The sequence below is a fragment of the Acartia tonsa genome, chromosome 9 (assembly GCF_053477335.1).
Source record: "Acartia tonsa isolate MP-2025a chromosome 9, ASM5347733v1, whole genome shotgun sequence".
Taxonomy (NCBI): Eukaryota; Metazoa; Arthropoda; class Copepoda; order Calanoida; family Acartiidae; genus Acartia; species Acartia tonsa.
In genome coordinates this window covers 15195503-15207995 of record NC_137268.1, presented here as the reverse complement: position 1 = coordinate 15207995, position 12493 = coordinate 15195503, and the positions used below count along the sequence as shown (strand labels likewise).

General features: G+C 31.1%; 1 protein-coding gene across 2 annotated transcripts; it reads right to left on the bottom strand.

Moving 5' to 3' along the window:
* Positions 1 to 94: 94 nt before the first annotated feature.
* On the bottom strand, positions 95 to 11831 carry 7B2 (Secretogranin_V domain-containing protein 7B2). 2 transcript variants are annotated; one of them, XR_013882416.1, is made up of 9 exons: positions 11764 to 11831; positions 10383 to 10453; positions 9564 to 9619; positions 7973 to 8049; positions 7295 to 7348; positions 5921 to 6104; positions 2160 to 2210; positions 988 to 1068; positions 95 to 325 (listed from the first exon to the last, which is right to left on the bottom strand). XR_013882416.1 is itself a non-coding variant. In XM_080171926.1 (9 exons), exons 1-8 carry the CDS (start codon positions 11815 to 11817, stop codon positions 1036 to 1038), a joined length of 486 nt encoding a protein of 161 aa, XP_080028052.1. In that variant the 5' UTR covers positions 11818 to 11831; the 3' UTR covers positions 95 to 325; positions 988 to 1035. The 2 variants fall into 2 exon arrangements, 1 of the variants encoding a protein (XP_080028052.1); XM_080171926.1 differs by having other exon boundaries at positions 6015 to 6104.
* Positions 11832 to 12493: the final 662 nt, after the last annotated feature.

Below are 12493 nucleotides of genomic sequence, written 5' to 3'. Positions count from 1 at the left end.
TGATAAACAAAATTACGGACATTCCCTAATAAGAAAGTAGCTACGTCGCTAAAAAATTGACATTATACTCAGTTCTAAATAAAGTAAATAATTATTATAAAAACATAGATTTATTTATTACTTTATTACGTTACAACAAAGTTACTTTTTTCTTGATATCATAAATATTCCAGCTTTTTCATAATTATCATAATTAATAGGTTTACATTATAATCATTATACATTAATTATATACTTTATTAACAACAAATATTTTTTTGATTACATATTATAATATTTAATTATTCATGTCCTTTTCATATAGATAAAATTTCTTGATTAATTACTGAAATAAAATATATCATTAGATTAGAAAAAAATAAGATAGAATGTAGCAGGGCTCGGCAAACTCGATTAAGCGTCAAATCTAACCCGTTTGGATGCCTAAATTTTTTCTTGAAAATAGGGATTGCCATACTTGGGTCAGTTCAGCCTTTCAGCTGATATTTAAAATTGTAAAAGGTTTGTTTCCCTGAGGCTTACAGGCGGCTGAAGCGCGGCTGCCGAGCTATGGAATATAGAGAGAGCAAAACTTTCGCGAAAGCATAAAATATGTTATTGGTTAGAATAGGTTTTAAATAGTCTTTGAATATTTAATTTTAGAAGTTTTCTTTTGAGCCGAAGTCAGTCTAAGTCACTCTCAGCCGCAGCTAACCAAAGATACAATCAGCTGCAGCCTATTACAGCTGTAATTGCAACCTTGTATTCAGTCGATATGTCTATTATTATCGTTACATAGACAGATTTCACAATAAAAATTGGACCAAAAAGTACACGTCGTGGTATCCAAAGTTTTATAAAAAGAAATTTGGGTAATTTTTTATCGGTTTATTTCAAACTAGTGTATCCTAACTTTTCAACCAATAATTTTAATCTACATAAGGGGTATTTTTTTGGATGTATAGTATATCAACTGTCTTCACCCTTAAAATCCCTGCAAAATATTACCTTACACAAATAGATGATAGAAGATAATAAAAAGATTGTTCCATGCGCTTAAACAAATCCCTTCTTGGCAGCAATAGGCAACTGAAAAAAAGGGGAATAGTCCCTTTTGTGGCAACGCCTCTTTAGGGGCGATTCGTCGTATTTTCATAAATGGCTTTTTATAGGTTATTTTAGGTTAGGTTAGGTTATATTGGGTTAATTGATTGCTCACAGGGTTAGGCAATTGGCCCCGCAGGGGCTAGAAATAGGAGAAAAGCTATTGTGAAAAATACGAAGAATCGCCCCACGAAAGGGACTATACCTAAAAAAAGAGCATTTCCCTGAAAGTTTCTGTTGAACACTAACCCCAACCCCCCTCCGCTGTAATTTTTGAAATAAATTTTAAAAAGTGTGAGAGGGGGAGATTTTCATTTGGTTTTATTGGAATATGATTAGCCCAGCTGGGTTAGAAAACCTATAGGGGTAGGTTTTGAAAAAAAGGCCCAATTCTTATCTCAATTCATTTCAATAACAAGTACCAAAAATTGTTTAATTACAAGTATGCGATGTTAAATTTATTTTTAGTTTCAATACTTTTTGCTGGAAAACAAAATATTTTTTTAATATTTACCAAATATTTAAATATGTTAATTATTTAGATAACAAGGATGACAGTAAGAGTAGAAAGCACAAGTTTTATTAAAATATCAAAAAATCAAACAAAGGGAAAGATAAAGGTTGAAAAAACTTTTATAATAAGAAATTTTTTTTTCGATTCAGAGGTGAATTCTTAAAAAAACTTTTGCCCCACTAAAATCAGTTTGCCCCACTAAAATCAGTGAGGCAAACTAAAAATTTAGAGGGGATAATTTTGCTCCACTAAAATTTTAGTGTTGCAAAAGTTTTTTTTATAGAATTCACCTCAGTTGTCTTTCTTATTTAGGATCTGAGTAAATCACATATACCCCTTCAAAAAGGACAGACAGACGGTATAATTCAGAAAAAATGAATGATATAGAAAAGATTTGCTTCTAAAAGAAATTTTATTCCTAGAATTAGTTTTGATAATCCTAAATAATGATTTCTGATTTACTCATTAATCAAAACATTTAGAACGTATTTAAGTTTTTATTAATAAATCAATTGTTTGATTGTGTCGTTTCCGAGATCTTAAAATACTAATGTTTCTATACCTTTGTTCCGCTCAAGTAGGGATTGTCATTCTTGTCCTCTTCAGCTGGCTCCTAGAAAAATTTATGTTCAATAATAAGTCTCAGCCATTAAATTTGTCAACAATACATTCGATAGTCATTCACATCATATATCAGAACTATCCTTATCCCAAGTTTCTTTTCGGAGAGCGTCATTCTATGGGACGTTGCCGTTCCTGCAACTGGCAGAAATACAGTGGATGTATTTTTGTCAAAATTGTTTGTCTGGATGTAAATTCGACAGTAATTTGCTATATATCGTAGGCATGCTGACAAATATACATCTAACACAGGCATTTAAACATCCAAAATTGTCAATTATACATCTATTTCTTGCCAATTTCACACCTAAACTTTTTTTTATGTCATAAATACATCCTATACATTTCAGGACGATAATTTAAAATAAAAAATATTGGATCCCATAATATTTTAAAGAAAGAGAGGCAAAATTATAATTATGTTTTTAAATAAAAGTATCAAAGTTAAAAAAATACATTGGAAAAGGGAATTGAGAGAGGGGGATATTTAATCTTTAAAAAACAAAGAAAATATTTAAGCATAATGTTAAATCATGCATTGTAATAAACAAGGATGTCAACATCAAAGAAGCAAAGCACAGATAAATGTAATCATTTAGCAAAATATCAAGAAAGTAAAAATAACAGATTCTTAAGATTTTCTAATTAAACATTGGCTTCACTTCAACAAGAAATATTAAATAAAAAGCAAGGAAAGAAAAACAGATGGATAGGAAAAGTGAGGTATAGAATGCTTTCCCATAAAGTGCATATCGAGCACTGAAAACACACTGATTAGATCTTTGAAAATCAAGAGGGGACAACTCTGATATAAGTAACTATAAGAAATTAAATATTAGGACAAACTGAAAAGCAAAGTTCCATGGAATAAAAAACACGATAGTTAAAATTTAATTTATTAATTGGCTCTGTTATTTACTGCGAAAAGGTACATCATTTAATAAAAGCTTCCTTAAATTTTCTCAATTAATCATCAACAATTTGTACAATATTTTACGCATATATTAAACTCTATTGGCGGTGAAATTGTAAATGTATGTAATATATACTTAGGATTATGATAGTTTTCTTTAGTTTATTATAATGTCTGATATTAAGGTAAAAGTTTATTAGCATAGTAAAATATATGTGCAACAAATAGTATGTACATTTCTTGCATTATGGTTACAATTATAGTAATCAAAAGTGTAAGAATTATAGATAATATTTACGTAAAATCTAATCAGTGAATTAAAGAAATATCTAACTATCTTTTTAAATTCTTTATTTTTGAGTCCCAAGAGAGGAAGATCATATTTTTAGAAATTGGTTGCTGCATTTTCCTGGCCCTGCTGTATTGTATTGATATCTTGTATTGATAATAAATGTCTACTATACAGTTCACTATTGTTTATTATTAATTAAACTGTATAGGATGTATTTATGACATATAAAAAAGTTTAGATTGGCAAGAAATTGATGTAAAATTGACAATTTTGGATGTATAAATGCCTGTGTTAGATGTATTTATGGCGGTTACTTCAAGTATGACTGTATTTTTGGCAGAGCTTTTTACATTTTGACAAAAATACATCCAGATGTATTTCTGCCAGTTGCAGGAACGCCATGTACCCCATTCTATACGGTGACTTACTTTCCATACTTGGCGATGGTGAGGTAATAATGAGGAGTTCTCACAAGATAACGGGTCAAGTCATACTGTGCTTGAACACATAATTATTATTTACCTACCTCTTCTGCATTCCAAGTATATTATCCATATCATTGTGAGGACATGAGAACATGTGCATACTATCATACATACACATAATTACTATTTACCTGTCTCTTCTGCATACCAAGTATATCATCCATATCATTGTGAGGAAATGAGAACATGTGCATACTATTATACATACACATAATTATCATTTACCTGTCTCTTCTGCATACCAAGTATACTATCCGTATCATTGTGAGGACATGAGAACATGTGCATACTATCATGCATACACATAATTATCATTTACCTGTCTCTTCTGCATACCAAGTATACTATCCATATCATTGTGAGGACATGAGAACATGTGCATACTATCATGCATACACATAATTATTATTTACCTGTCTCTTCTGCATACCAAGTATGTTATCCATATCATTATGAGGACATGAGAACATGTGCATACTATCATACATACACATAATTATTTTTTACCTGTCTCTTCTGCATACCAAGTATGTTATCCATATCATTGTGAGGACATGAGAACATGTGCTCACTATCATACATACACATTATTATTATTTACCTGTCTCTTCTGCATACCAAGTATGTTATCCATATCATTATGAGGACATGGGAACATGTGCATACTATCATACATACACATAATTATTTTTTACCTGTCTCTTCTGCATACCAAGTATGTTATCCATATCATTGTGAGGACATGAGAACATGTGCTCACTATCATACATACACATTATTATTATTTACCTGTCTCTTCTGCATACCAAGTATGTTATCCATATCATTATGAGGACATGAGAACATGTGCATACAAATTATACATACACATAATTATTATTTACCTGTCTCTTCTGCATACCAAGTATGTTATCCATATCATTATGAGGACATGAGAACATGTGCATACAATCATACATACACATAATTATTATTTACCTGTCTCTTCTGCATACAAGTATATTATCCATATCATTATGAGGACATGAGAACATGTGCATACTATCATACATACACATAATTATTATTTACCTGTCTCTTCTGCATACCAAGTATGCTATCCATATCATTATGAGGACATGAGAACATGTGCATACTATCATACATACACATAATTATTTTTTACCTGTCTCTTCTGCATACCAAGTATGTTATCCATATCATTGTGAGGACATGAGAACATGTGCTCACTATCATACATACACATTGTTATTATTTACCTGTCTCTTCTGCATACCAAGTATGTTATCCATATCATTATGAGGACATGAGAACATGTGCATACAAATTATACATACACATAATTATTATTTACCTGTCTCTTCTGCATACCAAGTATGTTATCCATATCATTATGAGGACATGAGAACATGTGCATACAATAATACATACACATAATTATTATTTACCTGTCTCTTCTGCATACAAGTATATTATCCATATCATTATGAGGACATGAGAACATGTGCATACTATCATACATACACATAATTATTATTTACCTGTCTCTTCTGCATACCAAGTATGTTATCCATATCATTATGAGGACATGAGAACATGTGCATACTATCGTACATACACATAATTATTTTTTACCTGTCTCTTCTGCATACCAAGTATGTTATCCATATCATTGTGAGGACATGAGAACATGTGCTCACTATCATACATACACATTATTATTATTTACCTGTCTCTTCTGCATACCAAGTATGTTATCCATATCATTATGAGGACATGAGAACATGTGCATACAAATTATACATACACATAATTATTATTTACCTGTCTCTTCTGCATACCAAGTATGTTATCCATATCATTATGAGGACATGAGAACATGTGCATACAATCATACATACACATAATTATTATTTACCTGTCTCTTCTGCATACAAGTATATTATCCATATCATTATGAGGACATGAGAACATGTGCATACAAATTATACATACACATAATTATTATTTACCTGTCTCTTCTGCATACCAAGGATATTATCCATATCATTATGAGGACATGAGAACATGTGCATACTATCAAACTTACACATAATTATTATTTACCTGTCTCTTCTGCATACCAAGTATGTTATCCATATCATTGTGAGGACATGAGAACATGTGCTCACTGTCACACATACAGGACTGTGCCGACTAAAATAATTAAGCATTCAAAAAACAAGGATGACAACATGTATAGTAAAACGGACAAATTTAATTATCAAGAAAATGTTTAGATGTCATAAAGAGAGGTTAAAAAAACAGAAAGAGGAACAAAAGAATAAGGAATATTAAGAATGATAGAATATCACGAAACCTTCATAAAGAAATAATCATTTCTTTTGCAGCTTGGCTGACGGATCAACAGACAAAAAAATGGAGTATCTTGACAAAAAAATCTCTCTTCAATAGCAGGAGAGAAAAAAAACCCAATATAACCTAACCTGATCACCTGACCTGACCTTAATTAAAATACATATAAACGGAAAACTCCCCTCCTTCCCCTCTTTATTTTCCATGTGTTTAAAATAATGGAGGTTTCTCTGCTCGGCAAGATATTTTAAGGGAAACCGCTAAAATTATATCCTATCCTAGTATATAAAGTAGTAAGTTTTTTAGTGTCTCTCGCAAAGGATCTCGCTAACTGCTGAACCGATATGGTTTTCCTTTACAATGAAGCTTCTTATAGGTCCATGAAAGGTTTTTAACTAATTTTGGGAAGATTATCTTCACCCTCCCAATAAAAGGTGACTTCCATCCCAATAAATTTAAATTGAAAGTAAGGTTTTCTACTTTTTCCCCTCCCAACTTAAGGGATAATATAAGTTCTAGGGGCGTAACCGATAGTTTGAATATGAAGGTTAAAAAGAAAAATACATCAAAAGTGAGAAGACTAAATATAAAACATCAAATTAATAATGCATATTACAAAGTTCCTTCAACTAAAATATGAATGATTGCAAGACATCTTACTAAAAATTTAAATAAAAGAATGTTAGAAGTAACTTTGGCGTTAAAATTAAAAAAAAAACAGTTAAAAAGAAAGTGTCAAGCACGTGTATATACCCTTTTTGTAGTTGTACAGACGGACGGACAATCCCTTGTTTTAGGTAAGTTACTTTACTGATTATAGCCAGGGAGGAAGGGTACATTTGACTGAAATTACATTTGTAAGGAAAGTTATATATTCACTTTATCTTATTTGGTTCCCAAGGTGTGTAGTGTTCGATTATTTCCACCAATGCTTGTAAACTACAGAAGGTGTAATTTAATCATCATTTGGGATATATATATATATACATAAATTTTACATTGTCTTATCTCTTTATCTCCCTTAATGATACCTGGTACTGTCTGCTGAAGTCTGCGTGGTTCTCAAACATTTCTAGGCACCCGTCCTAAAACAATATATTAATTGTTTTGTGATTTTTATATCTATTGGTATATTTTTGTGCCTCCAGTAAATAATTTACTTTGTCCGTTAGTCTATCAATCATACTACAATTATATAGAATAATAAGAATGTAAAAAATGTACAAAAATATTTCGTGATTTGTTTTATAAATATATTCTTTATTTAATGACCAACGAAAACCGTTTCTTTAAATCTTTTGGGAATAGTCCCTTTCGTAACATTGCCCCATAAGGGGCGATTCGTCGTATTTTTAAAATGGCTTTTTATAGGTTATTTTATGTTAGGTTAGGTTATATTGGGTTAGGTGATTGCCCCACAGGGTTATGTAATTGGCCCCGAAGGGTTAGAGCCCCCCGCAGGGGCTAGAATTAGGAGAAAAGCTACTGTGAGAAATACGAAGAATCGCCCCAAAAGGTGCGATGTTACGAAAGGGACTATACCCCTTTTAAGAATAGTCCCTTTCGTAACATTCTTTTTTATATACTAGGGATACTTTGCTTCTTATGCATGTTTACAAGTTTTTACCTTTATTTTTCGTCATCCTAATGAGTCATAGACACTCTTAATTACATGCATTTGCAACAAAACAAAAAATTGTTTTACTTGCCTGCTTTGTGTATCCCTTGGGGCAAGGATTTGGGGGGTCACAGTAGGCAGGCAACAGGGAACTGTGGTGCCTCTCATCTATAGAAAAAGTGAAGTTTACCCTCAAAGTGTCGAGCACTAAAACCCCCCATGAGTTTAAAATAAATTGAAAATAAGGATACCGAGTAACCCCGCAGTGCTAGGCATACGGAGAAAACTACACCCCTCCCCCCTATTTTCATTTTTTTTCTTCATAACTAGGGGTGGGTTTAAGTGCACTTTATATAAACTTTGTATATCATAATTTTGTTAGTAATTATAATAATTTTTATTTGGGCAATATCCAAAATATAATTTCCACATTTAATTTAAGGATTATGTCAATAAAAAATTATTGTGTATAAGTTTCTGTTTGTTTATTTCTAACACCATTTTGTTTTGCTACGCGTTTATAAAGGTTGTCACTCTTGTTATATTAATAATATTCAACCCACACAACAAATATACTAATTTGGAAAAATTGAAAACGTTAATTATAAAACTATCTTAATATTTTGATATTAGGCAAATATCTAATACAGATGTAAAATATTTTTTAATAATAAAAATTAAATTTAGAAATAAAATAGTTTCCAATGAAAAATAAATGGAATTAGGTTTAAAGTTTAAGATAACATGTTTATCTTAATCTTTCTCTTATCAAAATAAGGTTTATCTATAGGAATCCAGATAAAAGATCTTATATTATTAGGCCATTACCGATTTTTTGTGGCACTTTAAAGAGTCTATGTCTCATGAGAGGGTTGAGGTACCACGCAACAGTTTAAAGTACCGCCAAAAAAATGACGTCAAACATAAGATGTCCAATAAGAGGCCAGTATAAATTTTACCATTGGTCAATTACAATGTGTACTGGCCTATGATTGGTCATTTTATGGAGAAACTTTGCGCTGTTTCGGTACCAACCATAAAAATAGATATTAAAGCAAACTTTCCAAAAGAGAGAGTCATATCGGTCAAGCAGCTAGAGAGATTTAGTATACTCAGGTATACTACATATAATAAGGAAGTTTATTTTTTTAGAGATTAACGAACAAAAGTACTAATGAATGGCTTATAAATTTATATACAAGAGTGTTAATTAGTTTTTAAAATAAATTCACGACAAATTATTTTGATGAAAATCACCTTAAATTGAAAAATTTTCTTAATATTTTCAACAATAGGATTTTAAGAGCATGTAAAGAAGAAATTTCCATCTGAGCGAACCTTTTTATTTCTTACTTGTGGCCTCTAAGCATATCAACCAAACGATATTAGGTTAAGTAACATCCAACAGACAAATAACCTTTTGATTAAATAACCTTTGTTTGAAAGACCTAAATGTGCTTGGTAATGAGTTGCGCCTGTTTTTGGGCAAAGGCATTCCCCTTACTTTAACTAGACCAGTTTCGTGTTTTTCGTAACAGACATTGCAGCAGTTCAATTTTTACGTCTCTAGTATGATGCTGTAAGGCCCAGAACAGAGAACCCTACAGAAAACAGACACGCTAGTTCCCCGGGTAACACTACTTACTTATAGAGATACCATGCATCTAAAACTATTGTCAGACCTGGTTTGTTGTTCGTCTTAGATTCTTCCTCTGCAGCTAGGTTACCCAACATGTCACTAGAAATATTTCATAATCAGGGATCTTAAGGGATAAGACAATGGATGTTCCTCCCTATGATGATAAATAAAAGTACCCCATCTATTAGCCTAACATTAAGCTTTCAATGTTTGTAAACTTCTAGTTAGTATGTTAGGTTAGTGGTTTAAAGAACCTAGTAATAGAGTCGGACTGAATATGACGTAAGAAAAGAAATTAGCCAATGAGAGGCTACTTTAAATTTTACCATTGGTCAATAATGGCCTCTCATTACTATTACTAGGTTCGTGGTTTAAAACTTTAAAACAAACCATTCTTTATTTTAAATAAAAAACGGCTAGCTTAAATTAATTTATGAGTCATCTATTCCTAGCATAAAGTTGATATTTTGTTGTAAACTGTCCGAACAACATGTTACGTATGTTTTGTCAAATGCTTTATTAAAGTCTAACACTAACTAATTATTACAAATTTCTATGAGGTTCATCATAACGTTATTTGGGAGGCGAAAGAGCAGAATTTTTTAGGTTAGCGTTGGTTTTAATGTTAAAGGGCATATAAGGTAAAAAAAAGCTCTAGCCTCTAGGGGCACTTAAAGAAAGGGAGGAAAGACAAGCCAGCACTCTGCTTTCCATTTTATTTTGTTAAAAGAAAAATAATTAAAGTAGTATATTTTCAGTGGCGATTTATCTTGGGAGGTAGGAAGTAACCTTCCCGAAATAGTTACACAGACAATCAGACATCCTGTTACTTTTATATAAGAATTATGAATTTTATACTTACTAATAGTCATAATGATAATTGTTGCTTACAGGATCAGTCAATATATCATTCCACTCATTGAAAATACTATCCTAAAATGAAAAAAAAATTTCAAAGTCATCAAAAAGCAAATAAAAATGTTCTTTGCGATCTCGTCAGTGGCCTTACTCATGATGTTTTCTCCCAAAGGTAAGTAGATATCTCATAGGAAATGAAGATGATTAAAGTCCCTCAACAGATTATGACGTCATACGATAAAATAACCGATGAGAGGCCAGCATAAATTTTACCATTATTCAATTACGGTGTATACTGGCCTCTCATTGGGTATTCTATCTTTTGACGTCATAATCTGTTGAGGGACTTTAATCATCTTCATAGGACATTACCAATCAAATTTGATTTTCTTTCCTTGATCATACAAAAGAATTAAACATTAGGATGGCTGGTGGTTAACTATAGTATTCGAAGGCTACGGCGGAGGTGTTAATATCACTATTTTGTTGAGGGAAAAGTAAAATCAAAATAATAAACGTATAACTCTTTAATAGGAAAATGTGAAATATATAATATATATACCTATATTAGAAATTATATAAAAATTAGGTGGATGAAAAGGTGGTTTGTTATTTTTTGTTTTATACTTTAGGTCAGGATATTTTACAATGGCTGCTGGTTAGCCACGTATGGTACGCAGGTATAGTCCGTGCAGGATAAGGGGTATAGGAAAAGATTACCTCCCTACCCCCCCCCCTCCCCTATAGAAGGGGTAATTTTGTGTATGGGGATGTACATCATTTTACCGGCCATTTATCCCTATCCCCACCCCTTTTTATTTCAAAATAAGGGGGGAGGGTTTCTTTGCTTTCTAGGCACCTTACTACGGCCACGGGAGTTATATTTCCTTCTATTATATCAAAGAGAGATCAAAATGTACAAGAATTGTATGTAATATTTATGCATGGTTGAGAGTGTCAGATCGATACCCATCAACCAATTAAGCAACCCATACACTTCCCATAATTCAATTTACTCGTATTAATAATATTATCATATTCTCTTGTGTTCTTATTATTGTTCTTGTACTTTTATAACCCTAAGTATCATTTAAAGACAATAATGTATTACACTTATAATTTATTTTTACACTTTTCTTCAACAAAAAATAAGTAGTTATGAAGAAAACAAGTACTATTTTGTTCATAATTAGCACAGCGAATCAAATAACATCTTATGTTTTATAGGAAAAACTTTTATCTTTATTATATAACTTTCAAATTCAAAAAAACTATTTTGGTGAGACAGCAATGCAAAGACCCTATTTTTTTTAAAGAACGGACATATACTCCTAATTATATATATATGTGTAAATGTAGTTGCTACGCTTATAAAAATATGTTACCGGGAACGAAGCAGATGCCAAGACAATGTTTGAAAACAACACAGCTAAAATCATTTGAAACTGAAAACATAAATAATATAAGATAAATATTGGTATATATTTGTAAATAATGATATAGATAAGGGTGTAGATTTCTAATTTTAAATATAATTCATGCTATAAAACTTTTTGATTAAAACCATCTGTTAATATTCTAATTACCTTTTTTAACTTTTTACTAGAATTTCATTTTATAGTAAGAAATAAATATAAGCCATAAAAATCTAATAGAAATAGATTTTATTATCTTATTTGAGACTAAGTTTTATAATTAATAAAAACTATAAAGTTTATTATTTTATAGAAAAAGCTATGGATTTGATTCAAAATCTTTTCAACACAGGATTACAGGATTTTATTTTGTTTTGGACAATTATGGTAACTGTAGCTAAAATTTTTTTACATGAAATAGGACAAAAGTCTACATATGTTAAAAAAATATTTGATATAACTGTACTGAACATATGTATTCAAGATTATAATAATGTATTATTATATTATATTGACGTGGTGGTATACTGGTAGAGAGAAACTGTATATTATACATCACTAGCTATGTATTCCCTTCCCTTATCTGCAACCTCTATTGCTACGTGAACCAATTTATTTCTATCCTTATAGTCCCTTTCTCTCTTACTCTCCTTTTTTTCTCTCTGCTCAGGGATCTTAAGGGATAAGACAATGGGCAATA